The 20,255-nt window shown below is 35.4% G+C and overlaps 1 protein-coding gene across 5 annotated transcripts; it reads right to left on the minus strand.

Moving 5' to 3' along the window:
* Positions 1–359: 359 nt before the first annotated feature.
* On the minus strand, positions 360–19,881 carry LOC133799479 (uncharacterized). 5 transcript variants are annotated; one of them, XM_062237502.1, is made up of 20 exons: positions 19,369–19,881; positions 18,662–18,990; positions 18,474–18,573; positions 18,322–18,399; positions 18,102–18,161; positions 17,817–17,921; positions 17,558–17,668; positions 16,146–16,187; positions 15,900–16,013; positions 15,622–15,815; positions 12,920–13,206; positions 12,645–12,760; positions 12,456–12,498; positions 12,278–12,369; positions 11,675–11,723; positions 11,368–11,438; positions 11,121–11,240; positions 10,012–10,109; positions 1,162–1,207; positions 360–832 (listed from the first exon to the last, which is right to left on the minus strand). In XM_062237502.1, the coding sequence occupies exons 1-20, from the start codon at positions 19,708–19,710 to the stop codon at positions 773–775; spliced, it is 2,457 nt and encodes an 818-aa protein (XP_062093486.1). In that variant the 5' UTR covers positions 19,711–19,881; the 3' UTR covers positions 360–772. The 5 variants fall into 5 exon arrangements, 3 of the variants coding, with proteins under 3 accessions (XP_062093486.1, XP_062093478.1, XP_062093482.1); XM_062237494.1 differs by having other exon boundaries at positions 12,645–12,766; positions 19,369–19,879; XM_062237498.1 differs by having other exon boundaries at positions 360–829; positions 12,645–12,766; positions 19,369–19,877.
* Between the last annotated feature and the right edge of the window lie 374 nt (positions 19,882–20,255).

A 20,255-nucleotide genomic window follows, 5' to 3' on the forward strand; every position in this document is an offset into this window, starting at 1 on the left:
TCTTTTTACCTTTAATTTTCATATATGGTTTTTTGTCCTCTTTCACAGATATTAGTTACATCTTAATACCTTTATTTATCATGTATGGTTTGCTGTCCTCTTTCACAGATATTAGTTACATCTTAATACCTTTAATTATCATGTATGGTTTGCTGTCCTCTTTTGTAGTTTTAAAATTTTAGCTATATTTATATTAATATTTTAGATGTAGTCTGCTTCAAAGTGCATACTGTATGCAAGCAAACGCAAGTTCATAATTGATACAAAAACTATATAAATGATAAATAAAATTACCCGCTGGGTGCGAAAGGAGCTATATCCAAAAAAAAAAGACTAAATCCTAATTCTATGCTATTAACTTTAGAAATTATATTTTTATTACTGTAGACATTTAGTCCAGTCATTTAAGAAAAAAAAAGTATATATCGATTTTTTTTTTAACGAGGGTCATAATATTTCTCCATGCTAAATGTGGCTGTACTCGTACCAATTAAGACCGCTGGATAGAACCAGCACTACGTTAGTTCAAGTGTACTAGAGAGAGAAGGGGGGGAGTTAAAAAATTAAGCAAAATGGACCTAAAATAGAAAATTAATAGTTGCAAGGGATTACAATTGCAGCACAAAATCTTTCGTGCCTATGATAATAATGCTCTCGGGAAATCTCAAAACAGCACACACCAATACTCGATGGGAGAGTGGACCTCAATGATTTTTTTGGCTGGGACTAAAGCGCCTGAACACGAACCATATTGATGGAAGAAATAATTGCTCTACTTGTTAAAGAATAGACCCCTTTTCTTTCCTTTTCCTTTTCTTCTTTCACTAGCCTGCTAGTACCAATATCAAATTTGCTTAAACAACAATATCAATAAGCACAGCGCAGGGTTGACATTTCATGTCCAATGATAAAATATACGCAGCAACTATATTCAAAACTTCTGCTAAATGCATTTGTTTTTATTAATTTATAATTTATGATAAAAAACAAAAACAAAAGAAAACCAAAACACCGAAAAATTAAAATAAATAAACAGAAAGAACAAAGATGCAAGATGAAACGACAGAAAAACTAACTGCTTCGATGTTTGATTTCATACGTTTTAAACACCCCCACCCCCAAAATAATAATAATAATAAACTTAGAGACGGAAACACTTACCCTACGAATGAAAAGTCTCAAGGCGAGCACAATTGTATCTCTAGAGCTGCAACAAAGACAAGAAAGGTGACTCTTCAAATCGTTCTAAGAAAAATAATAAAACATGAAGATCTCCTAATCACAAATGCTAAACATATATAACCAAGATGAACAGGATTGAGAAAAAACTGTTACATAGGATCATGGAATCTCAATTATCAAAACAATAACAAACACGTTATTAAGATGCAAGATATAAACTTTTGTTCACATTGAATTGTAAGGAATTAAACCATGGCTAGCAAGGACCATAACAAAAACTATCTATTCCTACTTTGCATTCCTTTAAAATGGAAGAAGAAAAGCATAGTCAGTCCACATTTCTCATACAAACAAAGGATACGATCCATGTAACTTTCAAAATGACTATGCTTATGCACTTCATGGTACTTCACTTCCCTTAAAACCTTTAGTAATTACCTCTAGAACTGTGCATCATGGCCTTTATAGGAGTTCGCTGATTTCATATATCAAGAGGGTCAGGCCGTAGTTTAACCCTATGTACTTTTATCCAAGACATAAAAGAATTGAATTTCACTACTCAAAACAATTTATTTTATGAAATTGCACAATCCAGGTCAAACAGGATTTTCGGTTAGAAAATGGTAGGTATGTCCTATGCTCTGAAACTTCCATAAACTGTTCAAGCATAAATTTACATGCTTCCATACACTAATATGACTTTCCAAAAGGTGGTTTTGATTAAAGAAGGAAAAATTAATTGGTTACTTACTGTAGAAATATTAGATAGGCATATATTTTATCGAGAGTATATTGTACAACTAAGTTTAGGTTGTAATTTTTCCTTTTTAGTTGTCGAGTTCTTTATATTCAACCCATTCTATTCATCAACAAAAGGAGATTAGAAGTATTATTTACAAAAAAAACTACATGGTATCAGAGCTTAGTAGTCCAAAAATTGGAAGTCTTTCCAATTTTTTCTGCCCTTTTCAAAACTAAACAAAAAAAAACTAGGGTTTTGCAATCTTGAGCTCAACCTTAGAAAACCATTTTAGGGCGATCTTCTACTCTCACCTCCCTACATAGGGAGCTTGCTACACCTCCGGCCGGCAAAACCCCAAAGTTTGACGCCGAGCAGAGCCACACGTGAGCCCCACGCGTCGCCTCCATCTCCAACCACTCTCCCACGCGTGACAGCATCTTCCGGCCAGTTTTCTCTCACATCTTCTTTCTCGGCGCTTACTACTTCGGCTATGACTCTTCATCTAGGGTTCTCCCACGATTTCATCAAAAAGTTGCATCTTTGTCTAAGTTTTTTTTTCCTCTTCTATGTGTGCATCAATTTTTTTTTTTGTGAAATATTTCTCTACTGTATCTTTCTTCGCACCATCTTTGGTATCACTTTTTTTACATACACAAAACCATTCTTTACTACATAATCAACTGGTCCTTCCTTGCCTTCTTTTCCTATCCAACCAGATATCAGTCCAGAAAACACATCCAACCCGTCTTTCTCTATTGTCAATCCAACCTCACCTTCCTCCTCAGAAAATCCAAACACCATTTCAAACTTACCACCACCTCAAACTCAATTTGATATAGGTAACAAAGAACTTCGTGTTTATAGCAGGAGAAAAGTTGGGAATATAGAGGTCAACATGCAAGACAAGAACTATTCATCAATTTGTTGATACTCCCATCGGAATTATACACGATCAACTAGTGGTTATTGCACAGAATATTGTGCTTTGGTCTTGGTATTTGTGAATGGGTGTGGATCAAAAGGCTTATGAATGAATTGAGGTTTGACTCTCCCAAGTCCTTTAAATTGTACAGTGATAGTCAAGCTGCAATAGCATTGCTAAAAATTTGGTTCACCATGACAAAACTAAGCATGTTGAAATAGACACTTCATTTCTGAGAAGGTGAATTCAAAAGATCATTGAGCTCAACTACATTCCTACAAAGAAACAGATTGTCAACATCCTAACGTAGCCCTACCAAGAACAAGTTTTGAAGAATTCAATTCCAAGCTGGGTTTGTATAACATATACAACTCAGATTGATGGGTGTATAAATATTAGATAGGCATATGTTTTATCTAGAGTATATTGTACAACTAAGTTTAGGTTGTAATTTTTCCTTTTTAGTTGTCTAGTTCTTTGTATTCAGCCAATATATAGGCCATTCTATTCATCAATAAAAGGAGATTAGAAATATTATTCACAAAAAAACTACACAAGATACAGTAAAAAAAAAAAGGCCTTGGAGTAGACAATTTAAAATTTAAGAATGTGGCTTTGTTGAGACCTCAGGGATTTCCTTAGCAGGAACATTCTCTCTAGTGAAGGGTTATTAGAAGATTCAAGATTGATATTGAAAATGCACGCGATTATGAGGAATGGGATTTCTTAATCATTGTGCTGGAAAAAAAAAAAGATTTTGGTAAAGTTTGGAGAAAATGGATCAAAGGATGTCTCTCGTTAGTATCATATTTCATATTCATTGATGGGAGGCGTAAAGAAAAGATTAAAGTAGTGAGGGGTTTTTGATACACACTAGATGATATTGAATCAAAAGTGCATTCTGTATTGATATCCAAGAAAATGTCATAATGCTTTCCAAACTCTTCGAGACAATTAGACTAGGCTGCAATTTATATACCCACACCTAACTAAAGTCCCAACGGAATTCTAATTGCTCAGCCAATAGGATAGTAAGACCATTACACCTAAGCAACTAACACAAAAAAGAAAAAAGAAAAAAATTACTTCTGCTGTCTATTATGCCTAGTGCCCAACTTGTGTACTAAATTACCCCGGGCCGAAACAATCACCTTATCCTCCACAAGGTCAAATTTAGAAGACTTGTAGGATCAGCTGGTAGTTTTCTCATGTAGCTTCCAAATCTGGTACATTCAAAGATCGCTCAGGTTGGCTTTTCTTTCTAATGTCGAGTCAACCGCTGAAATATCATTTTGTGCCCAGCCTCTGTCAAAGAACCAATTCAGTAATGTTGTATTTCCAATTTTTCAGCAGCTAGAACAAGCAGCTTCTTAAGTGTATGGCCAAGCTCTTTAGTGAGTCAGCCCCTTGAACTCTCTTCACTGTATCTTGTTTTTGGACAAGCATATTGCAATAATACAGGAGTTTTTCGATCTTGCCTGATTGAGGGTTGGAGAACCATCTCTGAAGTGCACATCTTCCATCCCACAATAACATCTCCAACATCAATAATCCACGTCCTCACTCCCTCAATAAAAGTTGACCCTCTCGACACCAAAAATCACAATAGATGGTCCAATATAATCATCAACAAGCTTCTCATCTAGAGAAAAGTATGACATTCCCAATAATACAAAATGGAAGGAACCACAATGTTATGCAAAGTCAGCAAGTTGTTGGTGAGGTAAACCATGTAAACCATAAATTTGTCTATGAACTCTAGAACCCAGTAAGTCAAGTCCCTGTGGTTATGTATGAGAAATCCAATTTGCTTTTCCTCTATCAAGAAGCCATTTGATAAGCCTAAATATGTTCCTCACCTACATTGCTGAAAGCTTCTCTGATAGTACATCAACACACCCATGAAAGGGAAATCTAGCTTGACCCACAGCAAGATCATTGCCATGACCCCAACCAGCTCAGAACCAAGAGAAGAAAGAAAGACGTGAAAAATGCATTGGGGTTTCAGATGCTTCACCACAGAGAAGAAGACCCCCAGAATCACTTTGTTCGTCCCCTGTCAAAATTCCATTTCCTAGAAAGTAGGTAAGCTGGGAAGCAAATCAGCATAGGTTCCTGTTGATCTTAATCATAAAACTAGAATTGCTAAGGATGGAAAAAGTGTTGACAGGGAAAGTTACCAAGTTAATTTATGCATCCCATACTTGACCTGATATCTCTTTTTGAGTTGTAGTTAATCAGTTCATGCATGAACCTAAGGAAGAACATCTTGAGACTGTTAACAAAATCTTAAAGTATTTAAAGGGGAGTCCAAGTTGAAGTTTTCTATTCAATAAAGGAAGAAGGCTAACAACTGAAGCCTACACAGATGCAAATAGGGAGGGGTCGGTAATTATAGAAGGTCCACTTCGGGAGCCAGAAATTAGCAAAGTTTCTAAAAGGCTTCAAAGATGGAGAAATGCCTACTTGTCTAGAGGAGGTGGGTCAACTTTGATTCAATCGATGCTATGCTCAATGCCAATCTATTACCCCTCTTTATTTAAAGCTCCTAATTTGGTGGTGGAGGTAATAGAGGGGCTAATGAGAAATTAAGAGACCATTTAATTTCTTAGGAATTAGTATGCAAATCCAAGGGTGATGGAGGTTCAAGAATTGGAAACTTCCTTTTGAGAAACAAGTTGCTTCTTATGAAATGGTTGTGGAGGTTCCCTAAAGAAAAAAACTCATTGTAGCACAAAGTGATTATGCACAAATTTCCTTGCAAGAAAACGAATGGGGAACTAGATTGGGAAAAAATACGACTTATAGATGCCCTTGTAAGGGTAGTCTTGTGTTATTAAGAGTTAATTGATATGGAGCTTAAAGTGGGGAGCGAGAAGAAAATAAAATTATGGGATGATGTTTAGGCTGATTAAGATACTCTAGCAACTAGTGTTTATAGTTAGTTTAAAGAAACAACATTGTATCCCTGAGTGTTAGGTTGGAGAAGGGGAAGAGAGTTGCAGGAATTTCCACTTATCCAGATATTTAATCGTTCGGGAGGTGTAAGGTTATTCGACAACTAGAAGGGAGGGGAGTAGAAGATTGAGCAATTTGTTGGAAGACTGTAGAGTCTGATAGGGGGGATAGGTAGGAAACATTCTCTTGTAAATTTGCGTCTGAGAACCCTAGAATTGTTTCAGGATCCATCTCATCCCCATGGGATTCTTCCGTATAAAATTACTACACCTCCCAAAGTTTAAGTGTTCTTATGGCAGATTTTGTAGAAAAGGGTGAATGTTCATACTATTATGAAGAAAAGAAGCCCATATATTTCTGTCTCCAAGTTGGTGCACTCTCTGTAGAAGAGATAATGAGTGAGTGGATCATGTTTTTCAGCATTGTTTAGGCTTTGCAGGTTTGGCTTAAGAGTCCAGAAGGAATTCAGACTATTTTGGTGTGCTCCAGCCCAATGCTTGAAAGTGTGGCTGTATCAAAGTCTTGGGAGCCAAGCATAAGCTATGGAAAAGGCTATCTTTTCGGTATTATGGCTGGAACATAAAAAGGAATTTTTGAAGACAAAAGGATGACATAGAAAGGTCACGGGATAATGTTAAGACAGTAGCATCATTGCTGCAAGCAGACAAGGATTTTGTACACATTCCTTTCTTGGCATGATTGTGAGAATTGAGTTTTTTTAGTGTAATATTAGTATAATTTTACTGTATTTTTGTTCCTTGACTAGACTAGATGGGGTGCTACCTTGTATTTTTGTACCTTGTAGCAATAATACAAGTTTAATTTATTTAAAAAAAAAAAAAAAGAATAGTTTTAATTGCTTTCATGCAAATCAGCCTTCAAAAGATTAATTTCAGTTGATTAAGCTATAAGTGAATGATTAAAGTCTCTTTGGAAAAGCTCAATCCCTTCTAAAGTACAAGTGTTCAGGTGGCTTCTAGCAGTAGGAAGGATTAATGTGCGTGAAAACTTACAGAAAGAATGTCCTCACCAAGCGCTATCTCTAGGATGGTGTACCAATTGTAAATCTAAAGGAAAATCAGCTAAGTCATCTATTTCTGGAATGTTCTTTTGCACGTATGAAACAAGCTTCTAAAGGAGTTCCATCTATAGACAGCAGCAATCATGGCAAATTTCTGGGACATTTTGCTTGGGAAAAAAATGTGAAAAATTTTAAGATAAGGAAGCTTCAGAAGAAACACTATGGGTAAAGATAAAGTTAGGGGTGGCAACCTGGGTTTATAAAGCTAAAAGGTTTGAGGAAGTTTCTTTCCTAGATTTGATTAGAGATTGGAAAATTTTGTTGTTTTTTTCAATGCTAACCATTGGGGATCATGTTTTCATCCAATTGATGTTGACATGGTCCCTTTTACTTTGTATTTCTTTTTACCAATTAATACAAAGTTTTTGATTCATTTCTTTTCCCAAAAAAAAAAAGGAATATCCCTAGAAGATCGTAGGTTTTGGTTGGGGGATAGTTCTTTTTTTTTAAAAAAAAGGTGGTTGGTAGATAGTTATGAGATGTAAAATGCAACCTCAAAGCCGAAGGGGAAGATGAAGCTCCTCCCTGCAATCACTTTGGACATGCAGCTGTTGTGGACGTGCATGATGTTTTACAAAAGAGGAGGCCAAGAACTTAGTACCAGCACAATGTGTGGAAGCTCTATCATTAACCTGACCATGAACTTGTAATACCCAGCCAACCTCAAGAAGCCCCTCAATTCACGCAAGTTCATCAATACTGCCCATTTTGTCATGGCCTCCACTTTGGTAGGATCGGCAGGTACCCCTTCTCCTTGAAGAATGATAGCGTGCTCTTGTTCTCTAATGGGAGGTAACACGCCTGGAGTTGAGAACACCTCCTTGTATCCCTAAAATAAGTGTTGGTACTTCTGGCAGATCTGAGTTGGAGGCTATCACCTCGTTGAGCTGCACCACAAACCCATACTTTTCATGCTAGATGGCAAGCAATGTGGTTTTGAGTGACACCAATGTTTTTCCCAAAGTGGGATCACCTGTGAGAGCCCCGGCATTGCCTTCTAATTGAAGTTTCATCACTTTCTTTTGCCAATTGTTACGAGGAAACCCCGAGGTAGCCAACCATTGCATTCCCAAAATGACTATACTTCCCATTCCCAATGGCGAAAATTCCTCCACGATGGTCAGCCCTTGCAATTGAAGCACCACTCCCCTACGAATGCCTTGCCCTTTTACCAAGTCACCCGAGCCCATAGTATCCCCATACTCCCATGTCTTCATCATAAGCAGCTTTTACTTGTCCACCAAGTCTGACTAAATGAAACTGTTTGTTTCTCCATAATCAATCAAGTTCACTACTTATTGATCCTCGATGTACCCCTTTTATTTTCATTGTTTTAAGCCCACCACTAAATTATGAGAGAACTCCACTACTTCATTGATTTCAGCTACATCTAGAGACTAGACACATCCTCGTCCAGCCCTTCATCTTCCCTTGTTCATCTATCTCATCATGCTTGAAGATCACATTCAATTCTTTTCTCTTACATTGGTGCCCTAAAGCCCATTTGTTGTCACACTTGTAACAAATTCCCTCGTCTCTTTTTTCTTACATCTCCAAGTCTACCAACTCTTGTATTCCCCCTAGGGTCGTCGGCCCAGACCCAGTTCAGTCCCCACCACCAATTGGGCTCATTGATCACACTAACCCATTGCCTTATTCTCAATTTTAGATAATCTTAAATTCCCTTCTCATATTAGAAAGGAAAGAGGCTCAATTCTTGTTCTCAATTTTCTAGGCAAATTCCATTGCCTTGGTTAAAGAATCTGATTCAAATAATCGCAATTCTTCTTGGATTCCCTTTTTGAGGCCACCAAGAAAATGGTTCAGAGAAACCACATCTGAGATACCATCAAGTGGTGCAAGTAGCTCGATGAATTTGCGACAGTATTCTTGCACAGACCCCTCTTGGCAAAAAGCAAAGAATTGTTGTGTAAAGAACCATGTTGTGTGCCCCTGAATTTATTCAGTATGAGCAATCTCATGTCATCCCATAAAACTATTGGACGTCATCGATGTTCCCACTTGTACCAAAGGAGCGTGTCGCCTTCAAAGCCAATGACTTTTGCTTCTAATGTCCCCTCGTTCATCAATCACTACAAGGTGAAGAAAAGCTCGGCTATCGAAAGCCATCTCTCCGAATTGGTGTCATCGAAGGTGGGCATCTCCAACCTTCAAAAATAGAAATCTCACCAGGAGTCACAATCATGGTTGGTGGAGTCCACTTCTTGCGCCATCAATTCTTGAGTTCTGACTCTTGATCAACTACCCCATAGTCGCCAAAATTTATGCCTTATATTCTTCATCTCCCCACTCAACTCCTCTCGGACAGCCTTGATCTTGGTTCCTACTGACTTCATTGAATCAGCCATGGCTACCAAATCATCGTCCACTTCCTTTCCTCCTTGCTTCATGGGCACTTTGATAAGCCTTAGGCAAGACTCACAATACTTGAAAGGAAATATTGTTCAAGGTATCTTATTGATATCAAAATCTGGTTACAAACTTTCCAAGTAATTTAAGACACTTGGGATCTCCATAGAAAGTAATTTACTCTCACTTTACAATTTTTAATTGCATACCCCTAAATGAAAATACAAGGTTGCTAATTATAGCTTAGCCCTCACTAAATTCCTTACGCAATTCTACTTGCACAAAACAGAATTATACCAACTCAGCAACAATTAAAACACCTCGGCAATTCTATTTATTTATCCATATCAACAAAGCCACCAAACTCATTAATCTATTTTACATCGTCTAGATTAAGTAAGCCTAATTGGGGGCCTATCACTATGATTAATACATCTTTGGTTTTACAAAATAAAAAAAGTTCACATAATTAATAAGACCTATATAGCATTACGTACAAAACACTTTTATAATTTCAAAAATCATACACAAGATTCATATGCAACCAAACACAATAATTTTCTCATCCTTTTACGTTATCAATATAATTAAATAATTTTGAACCCCTCATTTCAACTGACACCTAATAATAACTCCATGTGAGACAATTTTTATAGTTGATTTGGAAGCTTTTCAATTCAAGTACCTAATTCACACCCCAAAATTACTTCGATGATTTCAAATCTTCCTTCAACTATAATAGCATCAATTGCTTACCAGCTAATATCTGCACTGTTATCTATTTTCAATAGATGCTCAACACCACCAAGACCAGTTATATTGAATTCTGTCAGACTTCCATAAGGAATTGCAACCTACAAGAAAAAAGAAAAAAAAAAGAAAGAAGACTACCGATAAGATCATCACGTAGTTCAATAGTTCCAAGTTTATATATGACTTAGCTTGTCAAAATAACAATACATGGTTTCATATATTAGTTAAAATTCATGGACAAGTCCAGGATGGGCATAACATGTCCTACCTGGGCTCGACCTGATATACAACTTGAATATTGTATTAAATTATTATCTGTTGATACACACTTTGATTATGAAATTTTGAATATTCATTTATTTATTATATTATATGTTTAGGGGCAAGTATGGAGGGATAAAAGGCTGGTATGAGAAATCCACCACATCAAGGACACCCCAAACAATCCCCAGCCCCGTTTACAGTATGGGTTTTGGGATTAGAGTGCGGGGACCTATGGACCCACACATGGGTTGTGATGTGCAAATCTATAATCCGATGATGTTCACTCTCAGTGTAAGTCGGTAATAAATTGGACACAGCCCACTCAATAGGAAAGTATATCACAAGTGATTTATAAAAGCAGAAAAAGAAAAAGTTCCTTAATTTACATCAAATACTTAAACAAGAAATAAATAAATAAAATGAACCCAATAATATATAAATCTAGCAACCTCTAGTTTTGTTTTAACTTAAAAAGGACCAGACTTTTCAAAACCGATATGGTTTATAACTTGTAAGCTTTCCAGAACCAATGAGCTTGGCCTCAACCTTGCAAACACAGATTTTTGTTTCGATAGAGGTTGGTACAGGTGATCAAACAAGAAGGTATAGCATGTTGCTGTTATAGCCATTTGTTGGTTGGTTAGAAAGAAGATTAAATTTAGAAGGAAACCCTGGGAAGGTCAAATTTTATGTTGCTTTCTGTATATTTGACGGTGAACATTTAAAGAGAAATTGTTTTCTAAATTGGTGAGGGATCAATGTACATGGTTGTAGTTTTATGATGACTGCTTGGCATCTTTTATTATATTTGTAAGTACTAGGTAGTATAAGCCAAGTAAGAATAATACAATTGTGGACGGTGAAAACTTTTCTGTAAGTACAACACCATTGGCGCTACTGGACTTAATACTGTAGGCGTCCCTCTTGATTGCCAATGTAGCTGGTTCCCATATATCTAGATATCCACTCTAGAAGAAAATGTAAGAAAACAATTAGTGCAGTGGTTTAAAGAGAAGAAACTGCATATATGCTTCAATAGCTGCTAAAGAGAAGAAAAGGAGAATATCTTTGTAGGTGTTCTCCTTGAAGTCATACCGAATACAGGACTTTGTACGAAGCTTGGCCATTATGAAGAGTCTTCTCTATATGGTTTTGCATATCAGAATCTATATCAAAGGGGTAGTAAACTGTACTGAGAACAAATAATATTATGCAAATAAAAAAAGAAAGAAAAAATTATCCTTGGCAACTCAATCCACTTGGAGAAAAGAGGGAACCCATTCACAGTAATTCGAAAGCAGAGGGCTTTTATAATGTTTGCATATCATATATATATATATATATATTAATTTACTTACAACAAGACTAATTGAAAGAGAAACAAAGACAGAAAATTACTCACCACAAGTGATTTTTTCCTTCCCATTGGCAAAAACCTTTACAAGCTCACCCTGCTCAGAATAAAATCAAATAAGATATTCAAGCAAGATAAAAATCCTTTCCAAAAACCCTACTTACTAAAGAAATTAGCAAACTAATGCTAAAACAAAGCAGCAACCAGTACCTAGACACTTCATGCACTCGTACTTGCCAAATATATATGGTATGTGACCCTTACAAACATAAATGTGAAGTTTCTTTCAAACCATTGTATCCAGTTTCAGTGTTTCCTACCCTAATAATGGCTCTTCTTCTTTTAAAAAAAAAATAGAAACGAAACTTTGTATTAATCAATGGGATAAAATACAAAGTAATAGGAGCATGTTAAACTCGTAGAGTTGAGAACATGAACCTAAACCACAGCCAAATAAACATCAACATTACAATAAACGGACAAAATGAAGCAGAAAAATGTTTCCAACTATTACTTTTATGTATGTTTATATATATTAGATAAAAATAAAAGAATAAAAAAAAACCCTGCGCTTGTACTAATAGAAAATTGTTACTTGCAAAATTAGGAGAAACTTCTAAAAAAAATACAGACCCATAAAAGAGCATGTACCTTACGCTTCCTATTATCCAGAGGCTGGACTTCAATAGCAAGGTATGTATCAACATCATCAGCCGTAACAAGATAATTAGGTTGCTTTGCTCCTGCCAGAAAAATAAACCACAATTCAGACAGAAGAAGAATTAGGGGGAATAATGATAATCTACAAGATAAGGAAAAAGAGTAGTACCCTCAATATAATTAACAGATCCATCTTCCAGATGACGTACCCACTGGAAGTGCAAATGACAATGCAATATTGTGAGTTTATACTAGTATCTAAAACAAAAATTTTAAAAATATTTTGGTTTATTGTAAATCCAGAGAGAGAACAAGAATGATGAAGAGTGATTTCTTTATTTGAAATAAAAAACTTCACCTCAAAATTGCAACTGGTTGTTCCATGGATTGAATAGCCACATGCTTGAAGCTCATGTCCTGGATAAGCCTCACCTGAAATCTGGAGGGCATCTATTGCTGGTAAGGGATCATCATCTGCAGCTGTATATTAAGACTTTAATTAAAAATTAGCCAACATGGTATGATCCACTTAATATGGAATAGGCCAGTCACTCATGCATAATATTACAAATGCTTCTTCTGTAGCCAATAATAACAATGAGATCAGATCTCATAATTCCCAGCAGTAATTACCCTCTGAAAATGAGGAAGAAGGTTCTTCTAAAACTGGTGGCAGATAAGGATATGAGGAGCTGGGGTCCTCGAGTGTTGTCGTGTAAGGAGAGTTTCCTGAAGTCCAATTAGCCGATGATTCTCTCTCATTCTGGTTTCCTTCAGCACCTCGCTCATCCATCTCACCATGGCTCACAGGGTCACGAAATGTGACCTGTTTATTGGCGGAGTCTTCAGTATACTGAGCAACATGTGCATCACCATGACTTAACGTTATTTGTGTAGGTATATCTTGAGCTAAAGAAGTCCTACAAAAAATAGGAAACACATTAGCAAGAGACCCAACTTTCATGATAAAAGCAATATATATACACTTGGTATGCAATTGCTTACTAGCACCAAAATCTCTAATTGTAATGCCTATTATTATTATTATTATTATTATTATTTAGAAACAAAATGGGCATGGTTGAGGTTAGGCCCTTTGATAGAAAAGTAAAAGTTAGGTGATGTCAACAACGGCAGGGCAGAGCAGAGCTAATACAATTTTGGCTGTAGTAGCAATGCCAGGAACAGTATATGAAAAAATTTATTCCTTTTTCATAGAAAGGCATCAGATGTTTAAAATCAAGTCCCAAGAAACATGAAGTATAAACTAATAACCAAGAATACACCATAATAAACACGTACACCAAAGTATAAAACTACACTACAGCCTAATTGTACAAACAATGTGGAACATTCTTAAATCCCTTTCAAATGGAAACCTACAAAAGATACCAAAGTGGCACCCTATTGCAAAGACATACTTCTTTTTTGAAATATTTATTTACAACTTTTTACAATCATTTCCATAAGTGGCATGAAAAAATTCAAATAAGGGGAACACTTCCAATATAAACAAAGCATTGAATTCTCCCTCACTTGATTGTCATATATGATTGCTATGTACATGTAAACACAATTTTCCACTAACAGATGAACAAGGAGGCAGTGGCAGAGTTAGTAATATATTAGGCATCTACAATTAAACACGTACTTCTCATCAGGTTGATTGATTGTAAACCATTATTTTGGGGAAAAAAATTATAAGGATTGTCAAGGAAAATAATGTTTGATAGGTTGCAAACCTTAGTGACCTTTCTAATACAACCAGGGAAAAAAGAATAATAAAAAAAGGTTAGTAATATATTAGGCATCTACAATTAAACACGTACTTCTCCTCAGGTTAATTGATTGTAAACCATTATTTTGGGGAAAAAAATTATAAGGATTGTCAAGGAAAATAATGCTTGATAGGTTGCAAACCTTAGTGACCTTTCAAATACAACAAGGGAAAAAAGAATAATAAAAAAAGGCACTTGAGAACGAAAAATAAAATAAAAAAGTGTCGGTGAAAAGCCTTCTAGAGTCTCTCAGTGTAAAGGCAACACTCTCATGACATCAACCTAATCTTGATTATGTTTGATATAGAGGAATGAAAGGCTTTTTGGGGTCTTAATGTAAGGGTAACACTCTCATGACAAACACTAAGTCAAGGTTATTTTTGATATATAGGAATCAAAAGATATAGGTCATTACGTATTGTGAGAGAAAACAGAAGAAAAGAGAAAAGTGGAAAAACATTTTGGGACAGTCCACTAAATATTTTGCTACCAGCGTGAAGAGCATAAGGGAAGAGAAAGCATTTTAAAAGAAATGAGAGAATTAAATACTACTTGCACACCAAGCTTTACAGAAACAGTTTAGGGGTAAAATATATAATTTCAAAATAAACTAGTTCTCTTTACTTGTCATCTACCAAACAACTATAAAGGAAAGACGTCATCCTTTCCATCTCTTATACTATTTTCTTCCCTCTCTGCTAGGCATACACTATATTTGGTTGAGAGGAACGAAAAAAGTATGAGAGATAGAAAATAAAGGTGATAGGAAAGAAAATATATTCTCTTATGTTGTTTGGTTGAGAGGAAAGAAAATAGAAATAAAAGTAAAATTACAATTTAACAATTTTATATGAATTATTTTGGATTAGAAACAAGGGTAAATGGGTAGTTTTCATTTAGATGTATATTATATACATTTTCACTCCACTTTTCTCTCCGATTTAGGAACGCTATATATTGGTGGGATCACAACGTTTTTTTCCACCCCTCTTCTCTCCCACCATCTTTTCTCCTCAACCAATCAAACATTTTTTCTTTTTTCTCTCCAAACGTTCTTTCCTTTTTCCTTTTTCCTCCTCCTCTACCAAACACAGCCATAGTTTTAGTAGGACCTTTTAAGCTACAAAAATTATTTGTGCATCTCTCAATTTGGAGAGAAAGAGAGAGAGAAGAAAAACTCTATCAAGACCTACACATTTGATAAGAAATGATCAAATAGGCTAAAACAGAACAATCAACCAACAATCAAATCAAAAAAATATTGTCATGCTATGCCACAAAAACCTTTAGTTGCTTTCCCAACCACAAATGTTACTTGACACTCACAGATCATTTGGTTTGCCGTTTTCCACGGATCTTTTCTTTTGCTTCCTTCTACATTCTAAGAATAATACGATTTGGCATATAATGAAGACAAGTTTTGGACAATTATTCATGCATAGACCACCATCAAGGCATCAACACAAAAGTTAAATGAAATTAGAACCCACCAACAAATGCAGATGGTTGTAATTTGTATTCAGTTCACAGAAGCAGTCTCCATTTGACCAGGCTCACCTGCTTGCAAGAGGTGAATACCTCCCCAAGTCATCGGATTCCATGTGATTAGTTGCAACACCAACAGTGCCACTTTGATGACGATCCAGTAGATCCCATTCTGCAGTTGTCTGAGCATCAGAGTTAGAGAGCAGCTCTTTTCCAGTTCCAGGTGTGTAATTCAGCTGAGGAACTAATTCAAGCCCACTCATGTTCTGGTAAAAAAAAATAATAAACAACTTACAAAAAAATACAGTGACAAGCTAACAAGAGAAAAATAAAATAAAATGTAACCGTACTGAAGGTGCCAACGCTGCACTTATGGAGTGAGACGGCGAAGGTGGGGCAATATTTGAGTTGTTGACATCTGACCGCCAAGGGGTCAATTGATATTGAGATTCCTTTAGCTTTGACTGTCAACAATGTAAGAATTAACCATGACAATTAATTTAGAAAATAACTAAAACATGCTCCAAAGATCCTAGTTAACCTCGAGAATTTAGAAATCTAAGAATGCCATTAAAAAATGTATTTACAATGCATACCTCAGTAAGGTAAAGCTTCTCCTGCAAATGTTTAAACAGAACCTGCAAAAAAGCAGATGACACCAATATAAATGCAACTGGTTTGGAACTTTAGAAAGAAGAAAACAACTACTCTCACAAGATCACATGCCCTTTTAAAATAATAACAAAGAGCGAAATTTGCGGCAAAAATCATTAAGTAGTCTGAAAAGTTGCACTTAAGTCACCAAGTAATTTTTTTGGCGGCAATAGTCGATAAGTAGGCTGAAAGGTTGCCCATACACCATTAAATAGATTTTTTGGTGGCAAACATTAGTAAGTAATTTGAAATATTACACTTAAGTTACGAAGTAGTTTTTTAGTTGCAAAAGTCATATTTTATACTAATTTTATCTCAATTTTGATTAATTTATAAAAACATAAAATATATAATTCTAACATTGAAAAATTATTAGAAATTTATTTTACAAATAAAAAAAATCAAAAGTTATAACACAAAAAAATATTTAATTTTAAATAAACTAAGTTTTAATTCAATTTAAGTTGTATTATTTTTTAAATTTTAATTTAAATAATATTGAATAATAATTTTATATTAGAATTTTTAAAATCATTTTTTATTCTTAAAAGAGATTCCATTTATTATATTGATGCTATGAATATATATTTTTAGACATATATTGATTAATTAAAATTAAGATAAAATTTGTGTAAAATGTGACATTTGCAACAAAAACAACTACTTAGTGACTTAAGTACAACATTTTAAACTACTTACTGATTTTTGTCGCCAAAAAAACTACTTAATGACTTAAATGCAATCTTTCAGACAACTTCCTAACTTTGGCCACCAAAAAAACTACTTAGTGATTTAAGTGCAATCTTTTGAACTACTTAATGATTTTTGCCGCAAATTTTCCTAAAAAAGATGATAAATCTGCCTTCTACATGCTTGAGATTCAAAATCTAGGTCAGCGTAACTTCCACATGGCTACCGCAACATTCTGTGGCTCACACCCCAATGAACAAAGTGGATAAAATAAGAAGAAAACAAAAATACATACACAGTTTGATAGGTGAAGATTTTTATCTAAATTAATGTTTGACAATTGGTATGACCAATATTCATTGACTTAGTCACCCCTGGTCTTCTACACCCAGAAAACTACATATTTAAATAGTAATTAGTAAGCAAATGGTTGAAGTTAAAACTGAACTTTTAAAGCCATCTTCCTACACTTCTTTGTCTTAAACATGGAGGAAATAAGGTGATTTCAGTGATCTTCAATAACAAGATTTCTCTATATGCGTAGCATGATAAGATTGAATTATGGTATTCAATTCATCCAAGATATAATGCTAAAAAATTTGATGGATAACATTTTGATATACTCCAGATCAACTCATGCTAATGAAAACTACTTATGGCTAACCTTGACATTGCTGACAATTGATTGGGCATCAGGAACAGGCGGCTGCAGAGAATACTCTGCAAGAAGAGGCAACAATGATGAAACAAATGTCGATCTTTCTTGTTGTGCATCCTGACAAAATGGAAGAAAAATAGTCATTCAACAACTAAGCTCTGAAATTAATAAAGAAAAAAGAACTTACTTCCCTATGAACCACGCGCACACACAAAACAAATGTACAAAATTTATGAAAATTATAAGCCAGGATAAAAAAAAAAACCTGTAATGCATATGTAAGACGTATGTTTTCTTCAATAATATCCTGTCTGTATGAAAGAGCTTTAGAAGCAGCATCAACAAGGTCCTGTTGCTGCTGATCAAAGGCCTAACGCAGGGTGATAAAACTCATTAAAAGACAGAGGAAAGATAAAGGACAGGGCTATTAACCGAGAACCAAAGCAAAAAAAAAAAAAGAAAAGGCAATTAAAAAAAACAAAAAAGCTGATAAGAACCAAAATAGAAAAGGCATTGAATTCCAATGTGAAAATATTCATGTTCTCACTACCAGGCGCATATAAGCAATTCTCTTTTCCAAAACATGCTTTTCGTTGCGTATCTGTGCCTCCTATCATAAAGTTAGTCAAGGGTCAATCATACCGTATGTAAGAAACAATCAGAAACTGCCATCTAAAATAAAATTAAAGATAGGAATACAAGGAATAGAGGACAGGATGAAGTAGATCAGAAACAAAATAGCCACTTAGATATATACAGTTCAGCTTTACCTTTATCGAATAATCAGCAAGGTGTTTCCGCAATTGCATAATCTCTTCTTCGTGCTCTCTAATCTTAGGAGTAAGATCCTGTAGAAACCAAGCGTGTGCTCCATAAACAAAAATATTGTACAAAAACACTTCCTATAACTACATGACAATACCTGCTTCCAGAGGCTAGTAGAATTATTTATTTCAGTCATCGGCATCAAACCTTGTCCAGACAAATTGAAACGGGAATCATAATCTCCTTCCATTTGGAACCTGAGATAAATACACTAAATTTTCTCAAGTGTTCAACTTTTTTACTACAATGTAAAAAAGACCATTATTGGCATTAGAAGTCGTATACCTTCCTGGGGAAAACGATGTCGTAGATGAAGCAGAGAATCCAGCATTATCCACAGGTGGGTGACCACCAGGATGTAATTTAACTGTCCCGTTGATCTTACTGGTGTCAGAGTGGGGTTCTGCGTGACTTTGTGTAGTAACATCATTATTTGGCTTCACATCATGATGAACAACCAATGTGCCAGGTAGGCTAACAGCAGAAGTGTTGTTCATGCTCTTATCCCTGTCTTGTTGACTTTTAACAAAGGGAGCTGACGGGGGAGATTCATAAGATCCATGGCCATGCGCAGCACCGGAATGAGACCTTAGGGACCCTGATTCATCTAGTTTCTGCCAAAAACCGTAGAGTCAGTCACCATATGTAAATGACACAGAAGATACTACTGAATACCGAAAACCCATACATAAGAGAAGAAGAAGAATGACATTAGCTGACCACATAATCTCTCATTTTTATTATCAGCTCTTATAAAATAAAAAATCTAATAATAGTTAAAGCAAATTAGTTGTACTGAGCAAAACCAATGAAACTTAAAACGATAGAAGCATTCAAAATTTTCCCATTCCAGATGCATGCAAAGTTACTCGCAGTTCTTTTCAGTCAATAGCTGCCCAAATAAAAATATATAAATATATATATGTATGTACATAAATAATCAAACATTGTGCTTAAGATAGTTTGGGCTAAATCCTGAACCGAAAACTCACATATTTCTGGAGGAGGAGACTCTTATGTTGGAGCTCTGCCCTTAATCGGTTATTCTCATCGACCTGTTGCTTGATGGTGGCTTCGGCAGCTTCAACGGCTTTCATGACCTGAAACAAACTACTGTCATTGGGATTATTGGCGTTATCATCGGACGAAGGATCGCCAATAGAGGAGCCCATCCCTAACCCTAACCCTAACTTCAAACCCGAGAATTTCTCGGCCAGTTTCCCGTCGTATCCATTATCCATGGCTGGACTTCGGATTTTGGCCTTTATATAATCCTCAATTTTTAGGGCTTTTTCACGAAATTGGAAGAAGCAAAGCCCTTCTTCTTCGATCATATAAGTGGGACAATCGTCATGATCTCTACTACTACGACTGCTACTTACTAATTCTTCCGCTTCTATTCGGAACTGGAAAATGAATATAATACGAAAGAAAGAAAGGGGATTATTATCGCTATTCAATCATGTCTGCGTGCGTGTATGTTACTTTGTTTGTTGTAATATATTTATTTTATTTTTTATAAAGAATAAAAATAAAAAAAATTGTGTGAATGAAAAGCGTACATACAAAATATACAATAATAGATTGTACTGTACGGTACACTATCCGATGGTGTTATAAACATGACAATTTATCTCTACCCATTTATCTATGTATTCTCAAGAAAAACAATAAATTGGCAATGATGAGTGATGATTCTGAATGTATCATCATATATTCCTTATGTCACACACAACCATATTAAATTATTCGTCCCAATTCATCAACAACCCCACCTCCCCACCGCCATTGCTCAAACCTTGCCTGGACTCTACGCAATTTCTTCAATCGTTGCAATTATTTTTCAATCTTACACCATATAATTCAATGGTTGAAAACA

The sequence above is a fragment of the Humulus lupulus genome, chromosome 1 (assembly GCF_963169125.1).
Source record: "Humulus lupulus chromosome 1, drHumLupu1.1, whole genome shotgun sequence".
NCBI classification, from domain to species: domain Eukaryota; kingdom Viridiplantae; phylum Streptophyta; class Magnoliopsida; order Rosales; family Cannabaceae; genus Humulus; species Humulus lupulus.

Bases quoted from the DNA above. Each gene is read 5' to 3' on its own strand.
- LOC133799479 (XM_062237494.1), bottom strand. From the start codon at position 19,710: ATGATCGAAGAAGAAGGGCTTTGCTTCTTCCAATTTCGTGAAAAAGCC. The intron at 18,162-18,321 runs GTAAAGCTGAAC...ACTTTATGATAG, and splicing joins TTGCTGATTATTCGATAAAG to GAGGCACAGATACGCAACGA. The intron at 12,370-12,455 runs GTACTACTCTTT...TTTTTCTGGCAG, and splicing joins ATCTGTTAATTATATTGAGG to GAGCAAAGCAACCTAATTAT.